The sequence below is a fragment of the Physeter macrocephalus genome, chromosome 13 (genome assembly GCF_002837175.3).
Source record: "Physeter macrocephalus isolate SW-GA chromosome 13, ASM283717v5, whole genome shotgun sequence".
Lineage (NCBI taxonomy): Eukaryota > Metazoa > Chordata > Mammalia > Artiodactyla > Physeteridae > Physeter > Physeter macrocephalus.
Window position 1 is genome coordinate 72,144,087 of NC_041226.1, and position 23,400 is coordinate 72,167,486.

Sequence of the window (23,400 nt, forward strand, 5' to 3'; positions counted from 1 at the left end):
CCGGGTTCGCGCCCCGGTCTGGGAGGATCCCACATGCCGCGGAGCGGCTGGGCCCGTGAGCCATGGCCGCTGAGCCTGCGCGTCCGGAGCCTGTGCTCCGCAACGGGAGAGGCCGCAGCAGAGGGAGGCCCGCATACCACAAAAAAAAAAAAAAAAAAAAGTATTTTATTTTCACATCTTTATTGGAGTATAAATGCTTTACAATGGTGTGTTAGTTTCTGCTGCACAACGAAGTGAATCAGCTATATGTATACATATATCCCCCTATCCCCTCCCTCTTGAACCTCCCTATCCCACCCCCCTAGGTGGTCACAAAGCACCGAGCTGATCTCCCTGTGCTGTGCAGCCGCTTCCCACTAGCCATCCATTTCACATTTGGTAGTGTATGTATGTCACTACTGCTCTCTCACTTCATGCCAGCTTCCCGTTCTCCCCATGTGCCCTCAAGCCTGTTCTGTACATCTGTGTCTTTTATTTTTTTATTTTTTTTTTGGCGGTACGCTGGCCTCTCGCTGTTGTGGCCTCTCCCGTTGCGGAGCACAGGCTCCGGACGCGCAGGCTCAGCGGCCATGGCTCACGGGCCCAGCCGCTCCGCGGCACGTGGGATCTTCCCGGACCGGGGCACGAACCCGTGTCCCCTGCATCGGCAGGCAGACTCCCAACCACTGCGCCACCAGGGAAGCCCTGTACATCTGTGTCTTTATTCCTGCCCTGCCACTAGGTTCATCAGTACCGCTTTTCAAAATTCCATATATGTGCATTAGCATACGGTATTTGTTTTTCTCTTTCTGACTTACTTCACTCTGTATGACAGATTCTAGGTCCAACCACCTCACTACAAATAAGTCAGTTTCGTCCCATTTCACGGCTGAGTAATATTCCATTGTATATATGTGCCACATCTTCTTTATCCATTCATCTGTCGATGGACATTTAGGTTGCTTCCATGACCTGGCTATTGTAAATAGTGCTGCAATGAACATTGCGGTGCATGTGTTGTTTTGAATATGGTTTTCTCTGGGTATATGCCCAGTATTGGGATTGCTGGGTCATATGGTAGTTCTATTTTTAGTTTCTTAAGGAACCTCCATACTGTTCTCCATAGTGGCTGTATCAATTTACATTCCCACCAACAGTGCAGGAGGGTTCCCTTTTCTCCACACCCTCTCCAGCATTTATTGTTTGTAGATTTTTTGATGATGACCATTCTGACTGGTGTGGGGTGATACCTCATTGTGGTTTTGATTTGCATTTCTCTAATGGTTGGTAATGTTGAGCATCTTTTCATGTATTTGTTGGCCATCTGTATGTCTTCATTGGAGAAATGTCTATTTAGATCTTCTGCCCATTTTTGGATTGGGTTGTTTGTTTTTTTGATATTGAGTTGCATGAGCTGCTTGTGTATTTTTGAGATTAATCCTCTGTCAGTTGTTTCGTTTGCAAATATTTTCTCCCATTCTGAGGCTTGTGTTTGCTACTACCTCAACAGAGAACTTTGCTGGCTGCTAACAGGTTACAAATCAGCCTGGACTATAAATAGATCACTATTTATGGTAGGGTTCAGGCATGTATTTATTTAGTATAAAGTGTGCATTCACTGATCTACTAATGGTGTGCACCAGGTACTGTGGGATCAGAGAGAAGGAACAAATCCTCCAGGTGACCAAACAGGGATGGCAAGGAAGGGTTTATAGAGGATTTCAGATTTAAGCTGGCTATTGAACACTAGGTCGAATTTTATAGAGAAAGTTGTAGAGTGCATGCCAGAGAGAAGAAATGGAGCACAAAAACAAAGTCTCTGAACACGAGTGCACTGTGATTGTTGGGTATAAGCTTAGGAAGGTGAGTTGGGTCTTGTGTAGAAAGCCCTGTTGAGAAATTTGATCTCTGCCTTAAAGGTCATGTGGGACCATCATGGGAAGGGGAGTTACATCATCATAGCTTTGTTTTAAGAAAGTAGATTTTATGAAATTTGAAATTGAAAGGAGAAGAATGGTTAATTAAAAGAAGTAAGGAATCAAGTATGTCATCAAGTTTTTTCAAGACTCAGTGACAGATTAAATGAATAGCGACCTTCTCCGGGATAAAAGAATCCAGGAAAAGGAGTAAGTTTGTGAATAAAGGTGATGAATTTGCTGTGGAACGTATTTCATTGATGTAACTGTGGAAAACACAAATGAAGGTATTCAGGTGATTGGAAATGTCTTTGCATTCCAGGGAGAAACGTCTTATTCTAAATTCAAGTTCTTCCATTAAACCTCATGCTTTGTGTCAATGTTACCAAACTATTTACATGTGATTATTATTTAGTGCATCTGTTCAATAAATATTGGTTTAAACATTATGAGGACACATGAGAAGTGCAGTTAATTCTGGTGTTTTTGTGAAGATGAGTGATTAGGAGGGTGCAAGTGTCATGGATTTGGTGGAATTTACTTTGGATCTTAAAGGATGAGCAGAAATTTACCTGGCAGGTCTACGTCCTGGTAGTGAATGGAGTGAAGTTGTGAACTGAGACAGCAAAATAATGCCCTTTAAAATGTGGACAGCGGGCTTCCCTGGTGGCGCAGTGGTTGCGCGTCCGCCTGCCGATGCAGGGGAACCGAGTTCGCGCCCCGGTCCGGGAGGATCCCACGTGCCGCGGAGCGGCTGGGCCCGTGAGCCATGGCCGCTGGGCCTGCGCGTCCGGAGCCTGTGCCCCGCAACGGGAGAAGCCGCAGCGGAGGGAGGCCCGCGTACCACAAAAAAAAAAAAAAAAAAAAAAAAAAAAAATGTGGACAGCATGAAGAATTTACTCTTCTTTACCTTTCTATCTGTGACAAATTAGCCTTTCTTGATGCTTAATGCTTGGCCATCCCATCAGAATCTACTGAATCCTATAAACTAAATTAGAGCTACATACATAAAGTTAATTCAGCTAATATTTGCCTTAACATATTTTTTTTTTTTTTTTTTTTTTTGTGGTATGTGGGCCTCCCTCTGCTGTGGCCTCTCCTTAACATATTTTTAAAACACCAACAGATACATGGCCTAAAAAATGAATTGCAAAATGGTTAATTATTGTCTTTTTTTTTTTTTTTTTTTTTTGTGGTTTGTGGGCCTTCCTCTGTTGTGGCCTCTCCCGTTGCGGAGCACAGGCTCCGGACGCGCAGGCTCAGCGGCCATGGCTCACGGGCCCAGCCGCTCCGCGGCACGTGGGATCCTCCCAGACCGGGGCGCGAACCCGGTTTCCCTGCATCGGCAGGCGGACGCGCAACCACTGCGCCACCAGGGAAGCCCTATTGTCTGATATTTTAAACAGATGCTTGAATTACAATCTATCAGGGAAAAAAAGGTACCTAGGACCGTATATTAACACTTTACTATCCAACTGTATAAAAGGTGGGGGGGATAAATTGGGAGATTGGGAGAAATAGAAGACCCTATCCAGAATGAAAACAGTGAAATGGAGATATTTAAACACATATGCCAGTAGTTAGTTCATCCTTTTCAAAGAAGCCAATAATACATATTTAAGAAACTTCCTGTATGCCTCAAAATGCTAATAAAATGGTCAGCATAAATCCATATGCCCTCAAAGTTAAAAAGTGTTGTTTTCCTGGTAACTGGAAGTGGATTACCTGTCAGGAATGATGTGGTTGAAGTTTCCCACATCTGTCCACCATGGACTAGTTAACCATACAGGGCCACACTGCTGATGGTCCTATATTTTGCCTCTCTCCACAATCTGTATTGTTGTTGTCCTTCCCACACATCTACCTATGAGAGAACCAGCATGCTTATGCACAGCAGGAGATTAACCGGGGCTCCGAAAATCTGGGTTCTAGCACCAATACTGCTGATGTCTACTTTGCTGGCCTTAAGCACGTCATTTAGCCTCAGCGTACTTGAGTTTCCTCATCTATTAAATAATCTGCAGAAAGTCATGGATCCTCCTGATATTTTATAACAAATAAACACGTGCTGGTATATCTTTCCAGGGAGAGATCTGGGGTCTACCAGTCAGAGTTCTTGATTGTGTACAACAGAAACCGAGGTCATTAACTGGGATGAAAAATCATTTTATTAGAAGAGTTTAGGCTCAGAACACAAGCTTGGACAATCAGCTCACGCAGCACCCCAGCAAAGCAAGGCACTGCCGAGAACCAGCCCCTGCAGCCATCACTCTTGAACTTCAGCCTCTGTGTGCCGAGCTCTACTACCCCTGGATGCTCACTGCTATGCTGTCACACTTGGCATTCTGCCACAACCCTGTGCCTTGCTTTCACCCTCACGAATCCAAGCCCCGGCCAAGAGCGTCTGGCGTGTCTCTGTTCTGTCTGCCAGCCCATAGCAAGAGGGGGTATCATTGGGGAAAGAGGAGGGGCTCTGACTCCTGCTGAACTTGGCACTGCCTCCAAGTTGGAGGAGAGATGGGTTGAAGGGTGGCCAGAACACCATTACCTATTGCCATATCTTTCACTGGATTCTCAAAGGGATCATAACCCCGCCATTTCTGCCACAAAAGATTATGAGTCACTGCATTCGATTATCTTTAATTACAGCTCTGAAATTATATGATTCTAAATACTAATTTTTCTTTCTTCCATCATATCCCAGCTCAGAATTTCTTTAACGAGATACAAATGCAGCAACAGAATGACTAACAACATTGCAGGGTCAGCCCTGAAGTATCTTATGATCATTTCAGTGGGTGTGTAATTATGATCGTTGGGATAATGACAGAGAGTAACAGATGTCTCAGAGTAGTCACTCAGCTGGATTTCCGGCAAACCAGTACCAATTCCTCAGGAAAAAGAAATGTACTTTCTCATATAGCGTCCTGGTGCTTCATCATGAGTATATTAAGATACAATACGGCTCAATGTTTAGATGCACAAACTTTAAGTGTAATGAGAATGGATATAAATTTTGAATCTATCCCTTAAGAACTGGTTCAGCAGGGAAAGTAGCTTGGCCTCAGTATGTCTCCATTTCCTGTTTAGTAAAATGATAGTGATAATGCTAGTCAATGTGTGGTATTATGAAAACAAAAAGACAGAATTGAAGGAATTATAGTGTTTGAGGCATAGTTACAGCTCCAGAAATAATGACAAAAGACATAAAGATAAATAGTTAAGAAATCCCCAAACTATGAACCAAACTCATTCCAAAACATGTTTATACTTTTCAACTTTAAGTCAAGGATAATAAGATATTTAGGACATGCACTCAGACATGTGTTCCATGTTGAAATGACTTCTATGAACTCAAAAACTGATGGCAAATCATCACTAAAATATCAGGTTGAAATGTACCTGTGAACATTTTTTTTTCTGATGTGGCAGACAGACCCACACTAAAAATCATTTTTTAAATGACCACATTATGGCAAATTATGTCAAAATATATAAAATTGACTCAGTTATGTTAAATGGTCTCATCATAAGTGGAATATGAAATACCCAGAGAGTTTAATAGTTGGATTATTCTTCAAAAATGAATGAAACGGAAAGCGGAGAGTAGAAGATGGGAACGACAAGAGCCAGGAGTTGTCACTTCAGTTCCCACCGACCTCCTCAAGCATTTGTGCTTGACCTTCAGCTTAACCTTAGGGAGGTAGGGAAAGGTATTTGCTGAGCTATTATCAGCCACAGACTAGAACTGGTCCAGGAAGTCTGATAGGATGCTTGCTTCCTTTCAAAGCCTTCCTGATTCTGTGAGCCTCCTACTGAGTGCACTCTGCCTTTGTGTTTTGCAGGTAAGTGTGAGTGTGGCGAATGCACTTGCTACCCTCCGGGAGGCGGCAGGGTATATGGCAAGACGTGTGAGTGTGACAATCGCCGCTGCGAAGACTTGGACGGCGTGGTCTGTGGAGGTGAGCCATCCTCACAACCCTCTGCTCCCTACGTGAAGCCTGCTTCACCTGCCTTTCTTATCCTACTTCTCCTTTTTTTTAAAATAAAAAATTCTGTTAAAAAGAAGAGAAACAAAAAGCAATACACAATTAGACCTAAAAGCAATATACCGTAAGGTTGGTGAGGACCTTGGACTCTTGATTTTATCCATGTGTATGTATGTGAAAGGATAAAGCATGCTATCGATACAAGATGGTGGAGACTAAACCAAGTCCTCTGAAGACAGTGAAAGGGTTCGCTTCAACCAAACAGTTTACAGTTTTGATTACTGATAAAAACGGATCGGGGAAGTAAGTATCACCTGAGAGTTGGAAAATAAAGCAGACTATATTCCAAGTTAATTACACAATCACAAGAGATATACACTCAGTTTCCATGATGGCTCTGAGACCCCAAAACGAACTTTCTGAAGTAATCAACAGTGCAAAGGAAGAATGAGGCGGATGGAGGGTCGTCACGAAGGTTAACACAGCAGAAAGGACAGTCCCAGGGGTAGAATGTTGCCAGTGTCCACCTGAGCTTCATCCAGGGGAGGGAAAGGGGGTCACCATCGTTCTAGTTCAGTCTTGCAAAGCTCCATATTGTAGAGAGGGTGCATGCCGATTGCGGTTCCTTCCAGGTTTCCAGGACAATTGAGGTGAACTGGACGCAGAATCACACTAAAAGAATATAACTCTATCTCTTTAAGATAATTATCATAATGCAGTTGGGCACTATTATTGGGGGAAAAGCCCGCACATGTACGTACAGTGATGGAAGGCTGGCACACCACCCATCTCTATCATCTCTCTGACCTCTGTGTATATCTATCTAGCTACTCTCTCTCTAACCAACTATAAAACACTTGGAATTTGATCAAAAATATTTTCTTCTTTCCTTTCTCTGTGAGCCAAGGGAAAAGGCCCTTTTCAATACCTGTTGGGCCGGGTGGTTTATCTCTCGCAGTTCCCATGACAGACATCCTCAGAGATCGTTCCTGCTTTTCTCATTTCACAAATGGAAAAGGAATGAGGTTTGAGGTGTTAATGTCCCATTACTGAAAAGTGCCAGACTCAGGGTTGGAGCTGTGGAGTTCAGTTCACAGATCTCTCTCTAAACCACAATTTCCCCCAGAGTGATATCCCACTGTTGTGACATTATGTCAATATTATTTTTAGTTTAGGTTCTCTTTTCACTCGTGTTAGTTATCAGACATATCTAAACGGATTATAGTCCTTTTTATTGTTGTTGTTAAGTACTTGACATTTTACAAACCTGTCATATCTACATACCCATTAAATGACCGGTCCCCCCTTCCCCCAGCGAATCTCTCTTTCTCTCTATCTTTGGGGAGGAAGCCAAAGATGAAAGCAAATCTATATATCTGCTTGTTAGAAGAGATCAGATGTTTACTAGGTAAGTGAGAAAGCATCTCACAAAGTGATAATTTTTTAGACTAATTCTTGACTCTGTGTGTCTACACTCTGGATTTGTCCATCTACCCAGAGTCCTCTGTGTCCCAGGGGGACCTGACTCCCATTAGCCAAACTAGTAAAAGACCAATGTACAAACCAGAACACCAATTACTTGATATACAATCAGAAATATAATTGCCCCAGAGACTAGAATTTTTTTTGTAGAGAAACTCTATGAGAAGTAAGAATCTGAGATAAGGATTTGGATGCCAGTCCTTGGAAAGGGGAGGAGGTTTCTGGTAGGAGAGTGGGAAAGTGTGGCATGGAGGAGGGGCAGCCGATTAAGACTGTGCTGTCAACCCAGTTACTGCTGTGATCAACTGGAGCTTCATCCCAGCACAGAGGATGGAACTCTAGGAGCCCGAGTAAAACACACAATTCTTATATCATCAGTCATTGGTTAAGGATTGCTTCTAGGAGACGTTAACTGCCAGGCAGCATCCAGCATGCCTCACAGGTACAGGATCAGAGTAGCCTTCTGCGGCTGGAGAAAACCTCGGGGCAGAGAACCCAGGGGGTGCCAAGTGAAAGTCATCCTAACAGAAAGGATGACGTTGCTGGGGGACCCCTGCAGCTGCCAGAATACACGTGCCGAAGGACTGCAACTCTCACGCCGGGTGGTCTATCCTCTCTGGATAGTTCAGGTTCTCATTCTTTACCACTGTCTAGATTTTCCTACCGTGCAATCCATCCTCTCTGATTGGATACAGGATGTGGCACAGTAGACTAGGCAGTAGCTGGAGACAGGCGAATATATCTTATCCTCCAGGTAGAGCCTTGGCTACGATTTGGGAGATCCTTGCTTACACATTTAGAGATTAATTCTTAGATGGTTGATCTTCCCAAATATAGATGGTATTGGAACATAATTATCAGAGCACAAACGTATTTTCAAGGTTGGGAAAAACTTTGCTGCTTCTCCTGTGTCAGCTAGCAGCCAACAAATATTAGTACAACAGTAATCAGATAAGCAAAGCATCTTTGATCAATATAATTGGATGGATTCTCTTGGTGTTTCTTCTTAAATTTTAGCAACCGGCTCTAGGAAATCACCTATGCATTTTAATTTCATATTTTAGATTTTATTAAAGACATTTTACTGACCGAAAGATCTTGGAACATTTTTCAAGTAGGTAAAGGAAACACACCTTGGAAATTTTTCTTGAAAATATTTTGTGTTGTTATTCTTAAATTTCACTTTGACATTCAGATAATGTCCTTGAGAGACTTGGGGTTAAGATAATACCAGTAATTTCCTTTTTTTTTTTTTTTTTTTTTTTTTTTGGCTGCATTGGGTCTTCGTTTCTGCGCGTGGGCTTTCCCTAGTTGCGGCGAGCGGGGGCTACTCTTTGATGCGGCGCGTGGGCTTCTCATTGCGGTGGCTTCTCTTTGTTGCCGAGCATGGGCTCTAGGCACGTGGGCTTCAGTAGTTGTGGCACGTGGGCTCAGTAGTTGTGGCACGCGGGCTCAGTAGTTGCGGCACGCGGGCTCAGTAGTTGTGGCACGCGGGCTCAGTAGTTGTGGCACGCGGGCTCAGTAGTTGCGGCACATGGGTTTAGCTGCTCCGCGGCATGTGGAATCTTCCCGGACCAGGGCTTGAACCCATGTCCCCTGCGTTGGCAGGTGGATTCTTACCACTGCGCCACCAGGGAAGTCCAATACCAATAATTTAAAATTGTCCGTAGGTAACAACGATTGGCTTCACTTACCTTCTCCTGCTTCATCTGAGCTCTGCGGCCCAGTTGACAGCCTGGAGCCTTAAATTCTGCCACAGGTTCTGCACTAGGGCCAATGCACACATCTGTACACATTCCAGTGTGTAGTTTTTTGTGACTCTTTACTCTGATGGTCAGTCCTATTGCTTGGAGGAGGATAGTTCCAGGAAGGAGAGGGAGAGAGATGTCCCCATCAGTGGTCAGCTCACGTGTATCTGAAGTGACCTGTAGCTAGAAAAGCTGCACATGGTTTACAGTCCACACTGATGCTCTGTTAGTGTTCCTCAACAAGATAAGTCTAGTCTTGGTATTCATGGTGGCTGTGGTCTATAAAGTTGTCTTGAACAGGGATTTGGCAAATACTGACTCACTGCTCCTGAGGGAAATACGGGACTAGCTAGGTTCCTGCCTCTATTTGCAGCATTTTTATCAACCAACCAATACATAACCTTGTTTTATGTGTGTGTCTATGTAAAGACATATTGTGTCATATATAGTTGATTTATTAACATTGAACTCGGCCAGCAGCCCTGTAACTCACGCCTGAATGAAGATTATTTGGCTCACAGATTTTCTCCGTAAGGCACATCGCAGCCTTCTTTGCACTTAGAGACACTGGATAGCACTTCAGCACTATACTTGGGGGCCATCTAAAAACGGTGAAATCACCAACAAAAAGCACAAAAATGCAAAGTGTACAGCACCAAGTATATTGGGAAAAGGACACTTGTTTACAGTGTAAGAGCTGAACAAAGAAGGCAGAGTGTGACCTTCTTTGATCTTTTCTGGGAATGTGAACCTCAGGTAACTCAATTTTTTCACCATTCAGCCCGTGTTCTCAAATGGCCTGGAAAGCTTCTCGAGTGTTGATTTCAGGGATACAAATAAATTTTAGCGAGTAGGCAAGTTATCAAATACGGAATCTTTGAATACTGAAGATAAACTGTAATTCATGTTCTCACTGGAAACATCACCTCCCACGTGAGTTTTGCACTTGGCCCGTAGTTATGATTTAAGACAGTTAATCAAGGTACTGTGATTTTTAACTCCTCTATTTTCTGAGCACTGCTTTATGGAAGGAATTATTTGAGCCTTGGCTATTATAGCCTTGAATTTCATTTATGTCTCAGCTGTTCTCTGGACAGAAATGACAAGAAACATGCCATTAATTAACAAGTTTGACCGTACAGTAATTTCAGTATTAAAGTATACGACATAGTAAACCCGCTGATAAGGGGATCACGAGTTCCTTTCACAAACATTTATGTAAAAGTATTTAACTATTTAGAAATGTAAATGGCAATATAGTACAGTAGTTAAGACTACTTGGTTTCTTGGTTGCAACCTTGGCTCTGCCACTTACTCCCCATATGACCTGAGGCAATTTACATAACCCCCATTTCTCACCTCTAAAAGATGAGTATAATGTATGTCTCTTGTAGGGTTATTGTGAGATTAAGTGAGTTAATGTGTATAAAGTACTTAGCACATGTGTCATATGTATATACATTAGATATCATTAGTGTTACATACATATAGAGAGAATGATAGACATAACCACTCAGGTGGAATTTTATGCTGTGGATTCCAGTAAACTCTATGAGACACAGAACAGAGCTCCACGCCTGCTTGTTAATTCCTTTTGTAACCACAGTTTATTCAGAACTGTGACTGTCTTGTCTTCAATTTTGGACGGCATAGATGAATTCTCCTGTCTGTTCTTTTTGCATAATGCAGTTTCTATCCTCCCACTTGACACTGAGCTACCAAATCAAAGTGGCCATATGCATCTCAGAAGTATTTTTAGTGGCTCTTACTCAGCAGGGCACCTTCCATGGAGAAGCTTCTCATGGGTTTGCAAGCAGGGAGGAGAACAGGTAAGAAGACACTGGCCGTTAGGGCTTGAATAAGAGCATGCATCGCCAAAGTTTCTATATTTCTCAGTCTATCTGAAAACATCCATTATCATAAGAACATCTTTTCTTATTTCATAATATCCTATCATGTAATAATTAAATCAGCAAATACGCATTGCATACTTGCTCTGTGTAAAGCTCAGCACTGCCCCTCAAACACAAGCATGTCCTTAAATATTTTTGATCTCCTTGATGCCTTTACCTCTGACCTGTATGTCTGCATTCCTCTTGGTTCAATCTTCAACCCATGGAAACTTGCTCTGTCTCCCATCATTCTGTATAACCGACTCCCTGGGGTTTTTCGTAATTCTTCGTTGCCCAAATCCAGGGTGCCGTTCAGGTCTCATTCTACGTGACCGCTTTTCAGCATAGAGCTGCGGTTACTCTACTCAGAATCCCCCTTGACATGGTCTCCTGGACCTCAGAAACACCTTCCCCCTGTTTCTTCTCTCATTTCTCTCATAACCACTTGATCTTTTTTTCTTGCTCATCTCTCAGAGCTTACCAATAAATCTTAGCATTTCCCTAGAAATGGCCTTTGCATGTCTTTTCTGCTCACTGTTTACTGTCCTCGAGTAATCTCCGCTTGTTTCTTCCTCTTTTTTTTTTTTGCGGTACGCTGGCCTCTCACTGCTGTGGCCTCTCCCGTCGCGGAGCACAGGCTCCGGATGCGCAGGCCCAGCGGCCATGGCTCACGGGCCCAGCCGCTCCGCGGCACGTGGGATCCTCCCGGACCGGGGCACGAACCCGTGGTCCCCTATATTGGCAGGCGGATTCTTAACCACTGCGCCACCAGGGAAGCCCTCTTTCTTCCTCTTTTATCTTGAGGTCAGTGTCTGCCAAGAGGATTTCTTAGCATCATTCCCTCCTGGCTTCGTACTCTTCAAATTCGAGTTAAATATTTCCAATGCAGAAATTCCTCCACATTCTGCATGGTTGAAACTGACGTAATCGTTTATTTTTTTCTTTAATTCAAGAAATAGTTGTTGAGCTCCAGCTCAGACAGCTCAAAAACTGTTTGCCAGCCCTGGAGATTCAGTGGTGAATCTATTGGAGTTGATGATTATGCTTGAAGGGTAACATTGAGAACGGAAGGATAAGGAGGTGGATGGTCTGGAGGGAGAAGCACTAGTTCAATGGAAACATACATGATAGGGGCTTTGACATAGACTGGAGGCTACGGAAGGCTTCGCTAATGCCTTCCTATCTGGTAAAAACGATATGATGCCTGACATGTGCTTGACATGTGTTAATCAGCTAAGCATTATGACCACCGTGCTTGGTAACTGAATGCATAGAATGTAGCCAGGTGAGGAGAGATGGGTGCGACCCAGGAGTCACAGAACAAAGCGTACCAAGGCGTATGCGGGAAGGGAGGGTGACATGTTCAAGGGATTTCTGAGAACTGGAGAGAAAGCCTGTGTGATAGGAGATGAGAATGCAAAGAGGAGCAGGGTATGACAGACTTTGTAAACCGTCTTGATGATTTGGGGCTTTACTCAAGCGATGATCGGAAGCCATACAAGGGGTTTACACAAGACAATAGCGTTATCGCTCTGTTTAAAAAAGTACCTCTGGCTGCCAGGTGAAGTTTGGATTGCTGGGAGGAGTGTGTATTTGTGGGGTCGGTGGGTGAACGGGGATTTAGCAGATGAGTCCTGGTGAGAGATGAAGGTGGTTTAGCTAGATGGAGAACGGTAAAGATGGAAAAACTTGGATGTATTGGAGACAGTATTAGAAATAATATGGACAACAGGCTCACAAAACCCTTTACCTTGCTGCAAGAGACTCTGACCATCTGTTAACCTCCCCACTCCAGCTCCCTGGAAACAGATGAAGATGGTAGATGCCAATGTTACCAGGCAACATTGCTCATGGTAATGTGACCTATGATCGATACATTTCAACTAGATTGGGAGGGATTGTGAATAAACTATGAATGTCTTATGGGAATGCCATGGTTTTTGGCTTCCATGAGTGCAGTGACTGTGCCACCAGGCATGTCCCTTGCGGATTTTCTGGAAGCTATGCTTAAGGAATAATTAGAAGAGATTTTGGGCTCCTGTGGGGCATAAGACTTCTAAGCCAGAGAAGCCTCAACATCTGAGCGATACGGAGTTCATTGAAGTGTCCATCTCCAAAGCAGGACAAAAAAATACATCTGTTTTAGATTGCTTGATTCACCAGCTACAGAATGTTTTGGAAGGAAGTTGGCATCATACAAATCAGCAGTTCTGTGCCTTGAGGAAGGAATGGCAGCTGCTTTTTTCAAAGCATTTGGTCTCCCCATCATGTGGCAGCCAGTGGGAAACGAATCTCACTACTAGGAGTGTGTGAAACACACTAACGTCATCCCTCTGGTGTAGCTTCCGAGAACAAAATTGACATCACTGATTTGGGTAATTTTCTCAGTTCACTGCCAGACACCGAGCCATAGTGTCTGTGGCCTTTCACCTGGAGGGACGGACAAGAAGCACATATCTAATGTGTGTCCAGAGATCAAAATGCGGGTCCCTGGCTCCAAAGCAGGGACTCCCTGAGCACTTTAGCAAACAAGGAATAAGTAAAACCAAAAATAACTGTAAACCTACCTAATCAGCGGGCCCATGAGAACTAAGAGCCAATGATGTTTACCCACCTTCCCAACAATAACACTGAAAGTGAGTAAACCAATTCTGGGAGGCTGGGATCTATTAGCAACTGTACCTGAAGGTGAATGTAGGCAATTACATAATTTTAAGCAGTTCAGTTTTGACTGCACCAAAATTACAACCTGAAAATGAGGGTCATGACAGTGGCTGGCCAAGAGAAAGTCAATAGGCAGTAAGACCATATGCCTCACTTACTTACTGGTAAGTCATGTTCAGTGATCATAGACCACGTGTGGGTCTTCTCCAAACATCTCTATTAACAACAAACATTTCATGTGACCTACACATGCGTGGATTTTTAAAATCAGGTGTCACTACTGAAAAAAAAAACACACTTCGTCCAGAGAGGTAGTCCCTAAGATGTGTTCATTTTTAGGGTACTTGAGTCTAAGATTTCATAAGGAAAATATATCTGCATGTTGGCTCATGTGTGTTTAATTGTTTTGAACGAATATTAGCTAAACCAGAGATCTCCCTCCTGTACTCCCTATTCCCAGGAGGAGACTAAGAAGTGGCCTGGTTATTGCTTTTCCTTTGTCCTCTCTGCTCCTGAAATGAGACTATGAGTACGATTTAAGAAACAAGAAGGGATAATGAAGAGCTGCCTCTTAATTATACAGTCAGTTCACATTTCATCTCTTCAGGGAGTTCTTTGGTTTGTAGCTGCAATTTGAAGAAGATCAGGCAGCCTGAGGGTATGAGTTCAGTGACGACTACCCCCTTCCCAGGCATTGCTGGAGTTCTCACGCTGAGGAAGCTTCAGACCACTCACTCAGGCCACGCCTTTCCTAGCTGGACAACCTGGGTAGCAGTGTGATTATCTCCAAATTACATCTTAAAATCACGAACCTCTTTCCTGAGTTTGTAAGTGTACCAGTGTTGGGCTGCACCCTGCAGGCCTATAAGCTTTGTAGTTGCCCAACCTGGAGACTGAAGAAAGAGACATCAGTCATTTATCGGGCAGGGGATCTTACAAGTCTTCAGCAAGAGGTCCTGGAGTGACACCGCACCATTTATGGCAGACAGCAGGACATGGCAGCAATCTTTGCTACTCCAGGGAGGAGGAGGTTACCATTTATGGGGGGAACTGATGTCAGGTTGGCTCATCAGTTACCAGGGAAACCAGTGGCTGGGGCACGGGGCAAGTACATAAACAGTATGCTTATTAAGCCTATAATTAAGAGGATTGGATGGTCAACTGGGTGAAGCAGGGACTGGTCAAGCAGGGGATGGACAGAGAGCAGGGGAGCAGCCATCTTGAATGGCCTCACCACACAACCAGTTAGGACCGTGTTCAGCTACAAGCCTGCAGATTGTCGCTCCAGGGATGGATGGGTGGTGAGGTAACTACCTGAGAGCCGTCAGAGTCCCACACACCTTCTCTCTTCATTTCCTCTCTGCCCTCCGAGTATGACTTTTGTTGTCACGCTCCTTGAAAATCTCCCATTGCGCTCATCTTCCAGGAGAGAAGAAAGGGAAAATAGGACAAAGGGCAAAGGGCAAAGGATAACGTGCTAGCTGGGTCTGTCCCATTTTCTTTGGAAGACAATAGCTTTCCTGGAAACCTCACCCAAGAGATTTTCTCGTATATATCACTTATTAGAGCGAAGTCCTAGGGGCACCTCTAGGTCAAAAGGAGTCTGAGTAATCAAATATTTTCCAGATGAACTATGATCACCTCTCTGAAAAAAATGAGGCCTCCCCTAGTATTAACAAGGGGAAAAGAATACTGGGCAGGCAATATGTAGTATCTGATGCAATTAGATACCTTCATGTGTCAGTTTCCTGATTGAGAACCGTCACTGCAGTGTATTGAGGAAGTGTGTCTCGGAGCCCATGGATTCATTGGAAATGTCATTGTCTAGAGCATCACTGTTCAATAGAATTTTCAAAGATGATAGGAATGTTCCACATCTGCCTTATTCAATACTGTAGCCACTGGCCACATATGGCTGTTGAACACTTGAAATGTGACTAGTGCAACTGAGAGACTGAATTTTAAATTTTACTGAATGTTAATAAATTTAATTAGTCACATTGACTAGTGATTACTACATTGGACAACACCTATCCAGAGCATTCTTGGTGAATATTTTGGTGTGGGGGAAGGGAAGAGAATAGGAAGAAAAATTTCTGTTGCCTGGGGGGAGTGCCAGATGCCAGGAGGTGAGTATCTGGGAGAGGATGAATGGCACTGGAAATGAAAATTGAATGGAAAATTGCTCACCTGTGTGAAGAGTTGGGAAGTCACGTGAAGGCAGATTTAGTGGACTTCAAATGATTCATTAGGCTGGTTCTCTCTACAGGTTCATTCTTGAATGATCTATCATACACTTATTATACACAGATAACCTCACTGTGGATTCTACCACCAAGCAGAGATGTTGTTCTCACTGAATGGTGTATAGAGATGATTCTCCCAGTTCTGCTACCCCTGGATGTTCCACTCATAGGCCAAAGAGACAACTTAGTAGGGTTGGTCTGGCAAAAGTTGACTGAAATACTCTTATGACCTTTATGGTCTTTTTTTTTTTTAACTCCAATTTTCAGGACCATTCTACTCACTAGGCCTCCTTTATGGAATACTCTCCTTGTCATCTTACAAGACAATACAGTCATCTCATTTTTCTTCTTCTTGACTGGATGACGCTACTTGTCTGGCTTCTCCCCTCTACCCTACCCTAAATATTGGAGTTTCTCAAAACTTATTTCTCCCTAGGTGGGCTCATTCACTTCTAAAGCTTTAAATGCCATCTCCTTTTGGAAACTCCAACACATACAGACCTAGCTCCAACCTGTCCTCAAACACCAGGTTTGTGTCAGCTGCTTACTTGGCCTCTCCTTCGTTGTCTTAAGAGTATCTCAGACACACAAGGTTCAAAATGGAACTGATTTTCTGCCCTCAACCTCTCCCTCCTGCAGCTTCCATATCTATTAAATAGCATCGTTATTCACAGGATTTCTTGAGTCAGAAAACAAGTCCTTTCTTTCTCTCACCTGCCACGTACAATCCAGCAGCAAGTTCCATGGATACCCCCATCAAGGTAGATCTCCAGCCACTTCTCCCCATTTGCACTGCCACCACCCTGCTTGAAGCCTGCATCACCTTTCACTTGGACTCTGCAATACTCTCTCACTTTTCCCATCCTCACTTCCTCCCAGCACACCTTAATTTCTCCCACCCAGTTGCCAAAATGAATTTGCAAACCATAAATTATAACACACCCCTCTCTTGCGTAACACCTTTCTATGATTTCCCCTTCCTCCTGGAATAAAATGTAGACACCTTACCAAGAACAAATAATTTTCTATGTTCTCATTCCTAAATATTTCTCCAACTTTATTATTTTTTCATTTTTTCTTACTCATTACTCTTCAAATACATTGGCCTTTTTTTCACTGCCTATAACATGTGAAGCTCTTTCTTATTCTGAGAATCTTCATTAACTTTTCCAGAACGTTAGCTATCTGGCTCTTTCTCAGCCACTGGGTGTCAGAGAGCTGGCCACTCCAGTTAATAATGTTCTCTCTGCTCAATCTACCAACACCCTCCTAAATTCTTCCATAGCTCAAGTGTATTTGTTTCCTCATTATTTGTTTTCTCCCCTGGTAGCCTATAAGCCCATGAGAGTAGAGCTAGTAAAATGCCTAGTACATAATAAAAAGTTCTTGAGTGGATGACTAAATTATTAGAGTTTATAAAGAAGATATTATTGAAAGCTTTAAAAAACATTTTTTAAGTAAAGAGAAGTCATGTAAATAGCAAAGCAAAACACTTAAATACCAATGCATTTTGTCCATTGTCTGGGCTAGATGCCAACGTAACTTTGCAGAAGGATGTGATAAGTGAAAAACAATCTCCTATTTCCTTGCATATAAATTTTATATTAAATTACTTGTGGTGAGGCATCGTTTAGTCATTCTCAGTGATATCCTAAATCAAACGCAGAATGTCTTTCTCTGCCATAGAGATTAAATTATTCCAATTATGTCAAATGATGGTAATTCTTACTAACCCAGGGCTCGTAAGAAGCATAAACATTTGAAAAGTCCATAGCTTGATGGTATTGATGCTAAAAAGCCCTCTTTCTCTTCCTCCTCCTCCTCCTCCTTCTTCTTTTTGTATCACACATTATCTGCCTCTGAAGGTGGATAACTTGGATAACTTGTTTTGAACTTCTAAAGTAGGCTTCACTTTAAGTGGACTTTTGTTTTATTGGAGAAGTCAAGATAGAATCAGTTTCATAACGATTCATTGAGTATGTAACTCTTACACAGATTTGCTAACTTCATTCCACTCTAAGGACATAGAAATAAAACAGAGCCATCTAAGAAACAGTCCGTTGACTCTGAAGGACAGTTCATTAACCAGATGACCTGTAAACATGTCCTGTATTCAGTTTATGGTTGTCAGTTGGGATTTGTGGGAAAAAATAAGAGGGGGGTTTTGTTGAAAAATAACCTTACTCTACAAGTGTTTTTTGAGGAGCCACTATGTCTAAGGCAATGCTTGACGCTCTGAAGACTATAGTGATGGATCAGAAGTGATTCCTACCATCAGAGAATTCAGTCAAGTAATGGGTCTATCTGGTACATAACTGCATATTACGAGGCAGAAGACAAAAATGTTACACAAGAGGTGAAAAAGAAGATAGTATAGAAATTCAGAGGAGGAGAAGATGAATTCCACTTGGGGATATTAGAAAAATCTTCCAGAGGTGTAGTCACTTTCCCTGAGTTTTGAAAATTAAGCAGGATCTGGTTGTGTAGAGTAGAAGGCATGGATTCTCGTCTCACCAAAGTCATGAAGTCTGCAAAACACCGGAACTATGTCTGGAAAGATGAGTGGGTCAGGAAGTGTATGAAGGGGAGAAGAAGTAAGGTTGGAGAAGCAGCTGGGAATCTACTTCAGGAACCTAAGACATAAGGAAGGTTAAAGTAGGTGAACTTCATCCCATAAGCATTAGAGAGTCACACAGTCCTAGATCTCTAGTCTGTGATGTGAGTAGAGTCATGTTATGGGAAGCTGAGAGTGAGAATATTGGAGAAAGACGTGATAGAAGGTTTCTCAAAGGTTTCTAATGGTGATAGGAGTGGAAATTTTGAGGTTGTTTCAACAGGATCTGGCAGCTCTTTGGATGAGGGAAGTGAGAGAGAGTCAAGTAGGATCTGAATCATTTTGAACTGGTTGGCTGGAAGGAGAGTTGGGCTGTTAAAAGAGATGGGTGATACAGAAGAGTAGCTTTTGGAAAGAAAATTATACATGCAGGTCTCGATGTATCAATTTCTGATGCTAGTAGAATACGAAGTATGGAATTTAAGAGGAATTTAAGAGAGATTGAGGGGCTGGAGATAGGGCCCTGTAATCACTGTGCTTATCTGAAATCCTATGATTTGATGAATTTTTCAAGAGAGAGATGGTAGAGAGATAAGAGAAGATGATTAAGGATAGACAATCAGGGGATTCCTACATTAATCGGGTGAGACAAAAAGTAGAGGAATAAGTAGACGGAGGAGGAGGGTTGAAAGGGTCAGGAAAGTCCAATATCATGAAAACCAATATAGGAGAGACTTCTTAAGAAGAAAGTGCCCACGAACGTCAAATGTGTACCTTCATGCTATGCAGCAGTTTAAAAAGACAGGAATTAAGAAAAGGCTCCTACGTGTCTCAGATTGATAGTCATTGTTTAGTTTCCAAAATGAAATACACAGTCAGTGTGACGTGGAAAACGAGGGGACATTGAAATTAGAGAAAACTGGAGTCAGGTTCTGATCCTGTATGGTTGAGTTGTGTGATTTGAGGAAAACTTACTTAATCTCTCTGAGCCTTAGTTTCCTGTAATTAGTAAAATTTTGCCAAACAAATAGCTGTTTTGTTTGTTCTCTTTGGAGAGATCTGGCTGTAAGGTAATGCACGTATAGAAAAAAGAATAGAGCATTGATGGGAAGAAAGAGAAATTAACATGGGAGATGATGCAATTGAACGGAGTGTTGGTGGCCAGAGACTAGTCAGGTGTATATGCCAGTGTATAAGTGTCGCAGATATAATGTTGCGTACACACCAAAGATAAACATCCCCAAACCAGGAGCCAATGACAGAAACAAAAGGGAGAAAAAGATATGAGTCTAAGCCTCGTGCTGTTTTTAACTTCTATACAGCAATAGGGAGACACCATTACTTACACTTATATCTGTTCTTATTAGCAAGCAGAGGAGCACAGGGAGAGCGTAATATAATGCCAGATGCCATCTGTATGGAGGTGAACCTTTGGTTTTTATTTGTAAGTGATAGGAGAGTAATCAATAAATGGGGCAGGCAGTGGTGACTTGACTAGCCTTGCAAATTGGTCTGGATGTCAAGGCGTGCACAGTGAGGAAACGCCTGAAGACTCCATCCTGATAAAAAATGCAAATGGGGAAGTACTGTGTATCAAGAAAGGATGGTCACATTCCATTTTAAATTGTTTCAAGCTTTCTTTTCTCTCTTGAACCCATCTCTGATGCGACATTCAAGAGGATTGTGTGCAGCTAGAACTCTGTTGCGAAGTTCTTTTAAACACTCACATGCCGAACCGTGCCTAAGGAGAAAGTGTGTTGGCTTGATAGGAAATGAGATACTCCGGTTTACATATTTCTTTCCTAAAGACTGTGACTCAGCTGGCTCTTCGCCCATCTACTCCTCTCACCCCACCCTGTGGTTTCCTCTCAGGCCACGGCACGTGTTCCTGTGGTCGCTGCGTTTGCGGGAGAGGATGGTTCGGGAAGCTGTGCCAGCATCCGCGGAAGTGTAACCTGACGGAGGAGCAGAGCAGGAGTCTGTGCGAATCGGCAGATGGCGTACTGTGCTCGGGGAAGGGTGAGTACCCGCGGCAGCTTTGGACAGAATCGCTCTTCTGACACGTGGTTTACACGGCAGCACGTACAACCAGCTTCTGCAGACTGCACTCTGCTGAACGCAGACCCCTCTGTCCTCTGCTCGGACCAGACCTTAAGCTTGGAATTTCTCCCATTCAAGCGATAATGGAAATTATTATCAAAAGGAGAGTCTCAAATATACCTGTGTGCTGCTTTCTTTAGTTGTAAGTGAATTCGTGATAGAAAAATGGGTTTATCTAAAGCTCCAGGGACTATAGCTCGCAGGCACACACCTCCTCTGCGTGTGTGGATCTAAATAAATGCCACTATAAATGAAAATGCCAGCGATAATAAAATAATTTTTAAAATTAAAAAAAATAGTTGCCAAATGAAGTTCAGGGCCTGAGAAAATGAAATGCATGAGACAGGTTTCATGTGAAAAGATCCCTGGGCCCTTGCTATGTTCAGCGTCACTGCTGAATAAAAAGAATTGATGATTGTATAAAGAAGAAAACCAGCAAGATAGACTGGGCACTGAATGGGCCAAAAAGGCAAAAGGATAATTGTTGGGTTCACCTGTGAAATGACGCAGTCGAGAACCGCAGAGAAGTGATCACAGGCGTCTAAACTGCCAACAAATAGGCCTTTGGGAATTTCAGAGGCTAAGTATGTAGAAGTGTGTGTGGAAGAGGGGAGGGTTAGGGATGTGAGGCTATAAAAGGAGACTACATAATTCATTTCATAAAAAGGGAAGGAAAAAGTACACGGGTCCCAAAGTTCTGGTATAATTTTCTTTGGTCTGAAAATCACTAATTTCCAATCACACATGTGTAACCTAATATTAAAAAAAAATTTAAGCCTTCAAAGTGGTTATAATCTTCAAGTTGATTGACTAGGAGCCACTAACTCAATCAAACATTTACTGCAGAAACAGATTCTGGAAGAAAAGCCATCCCACCAGTGTCCCTTCCCCACCCACAAAAGGGCAGAACAGGGTTTTTTTTTCCCCTGAGCAGAGAAAGAATACTAATTAATAGATAGAATTTTAGCTATCTTGATGTTGATGTTTCTGTATAAATTCTCCAAGAGACTTTAAAATTCTGCTCTCGCAGTGCCTATGGGCCCATCTAGGAGGCTGTCACATTCCTCTTTGCTAGTGGCTAGGAAAACACCTAGGAAGATTCTGGAAGTGCACGGATTCTCACTAAATTTTCGGGAGCTGCCCTGCAGGGAACTAGATGTCCTGGAGCTCCCCAGCTCTCTTCTTCAGCTCACTAGCCTCCTTGCAGAACAGATGATCCCCCGACAGCCCCTTTCAGACAGGGCAAGGCTCTAGCTGAAGTTGCATTTACCCTCGAACACCTACCCTGGGGCAGGATTAACAGGTAAATATCTTTCTGAAGAAGACACAGGGAAGAAAGGGAATCTCTGAATACCAATGGAGGAGCCCTCAGAAACGGGATGTGCCTCGGAGATGTGCCCCTAAACACTGGCTGTTGCTTCACCTCTCTCTCAAGGCTGATGCTGTCTGTCAGGTTGAAGGGGGCTTCTGGACACAGCTGCAGAGATAAAATCTGATGGATGCTGAGACCACATAGGGTGCCGGGGAGGAAGGCTGAAAATTGATACAAGCATGATCATTTCAACAGAAAACAACGTTCTTCGTTTCCAGGCATCCTGTATTTGAGGCTCGTGTTTTCATTGTTCAGGCAAGAAGGCCATGCCCTCAACCTAATGCAGTTACAGCAGTCAGGTGGCTCTCAAACGAGTTTAAGGCAATCACTGTGTACCCAGTTTGTTCTCCCCTTAAATTCAATCTAATTCCAAGTCCCGAACAAATCTCGTACCAGTTTGGTTCTCAGGGGGGGCCTCAGCTCCTGGAAACACTTTGTTTTGGGTTCAGGCTCTGTTGGGAGAACCAAAAAGGAGGAAGGAGAGGTTAAAAGGAAGACAAAGGGAAGGACCTGAGGAGGAAGAGATTAATAAAGAAAACAGGGAAGGAGGTAGGAATGGAATTAACCTTCAAGGAAGAAATAGGAAAGAAGAAAAAATGCTATCAGATCAGAATGGAGGGTATAAAAGAGTACTGAGAATGACTAAGTTGTCTGAATTGGATTTTTTTGAGCATAGGTCCAAACACAACATCACAAAGTTTAGGTACTTTTAGTTCGTTTTCCATAATGGCATCATCCTTAGAATAAGGATATTAGCTTTTCGTATAAACTCTACTGAATGAAGAAACCCATTCATATTAAAAAATTTGTGTGCTTTTTTATATTTATTTTAAAAACCAGCAATTGTGTGTGTGTCTGTTTACTAGACACACTATCACATCATTAACAGTGTCCCTAAGCAGGTCTTGGCTAAGTTATGTCCAATTGCGGGTGCTGGAAGAAAACACAAAACCATGCTCACCGGACTAGTGAATAGCACTCTGTCATTGCCCAAACTGAATTTCATTCCGAAGGAGGAGTTGTCCCTTTTCAAGAAATAAACATTCTTATTAAAGTCATTACATTCTTAGGAGAGTGACTCATTTTTTAGCCTCATAAATGTAGAAAACGTAAAAAAAAAAAAAAAAGAAAAGAAAAAAGAAAAAAATAGGTTGACTAAATATTGGCCCAAAGGCATTTCCTCAAAATGAAACAAAACAGAACAAGAAAATCTCTCTAGTTAATGCCTTTTCAAATTGTTTGCTTTGGGTGGTGGGAAATATATCCACGTATCAATGAAGAGTTGAAAGCATATTTGTCTAAACTATTTGTTTATCCTTCAACGGGTAGTGAGTTTTGTTTTGTTTTGTTTTGTTTTTTGTGGTATGCGGGCCTCTCACTGTCGGGGCCTCTCCCGTTGCGGAGCACAGGCTCCGGACGCGCAGGCTCAGCGGCCATGGCTCACGGGCCCAGCTGCTC

General features: G+C 42.9%; 1 protein-coding gene across 5 annotated transcripts in view; it reads left to right on the plus strand.

Annotated features, from left to right (window-relative positions):
- The window catches only part of ITGBL1 (integrin subunit beta like 1), a 209,332-nt gene that overhangs the window by 179,709 nt on the left and 6,223 nt on the right, over positions 1-23,400 (plus strand). For all 5 annotated transcript variants that reach the window (XM_024123118.2, XM_055089327.1, XM_028497570.1 and 2 more), the window contains 2 exons: positions 5,741-5,857; positions 20,343-20,489. In XM_024123118.2, coding sequence (XP_023978886.1) covers positions 5,741-5,857; positions 20,343-20,489 — 264 coding nt within the window. The remainder of the gene's footprint in view (positions 1-5,740; positions 5,858-20,342; positions 20,490-23,400) is intronic.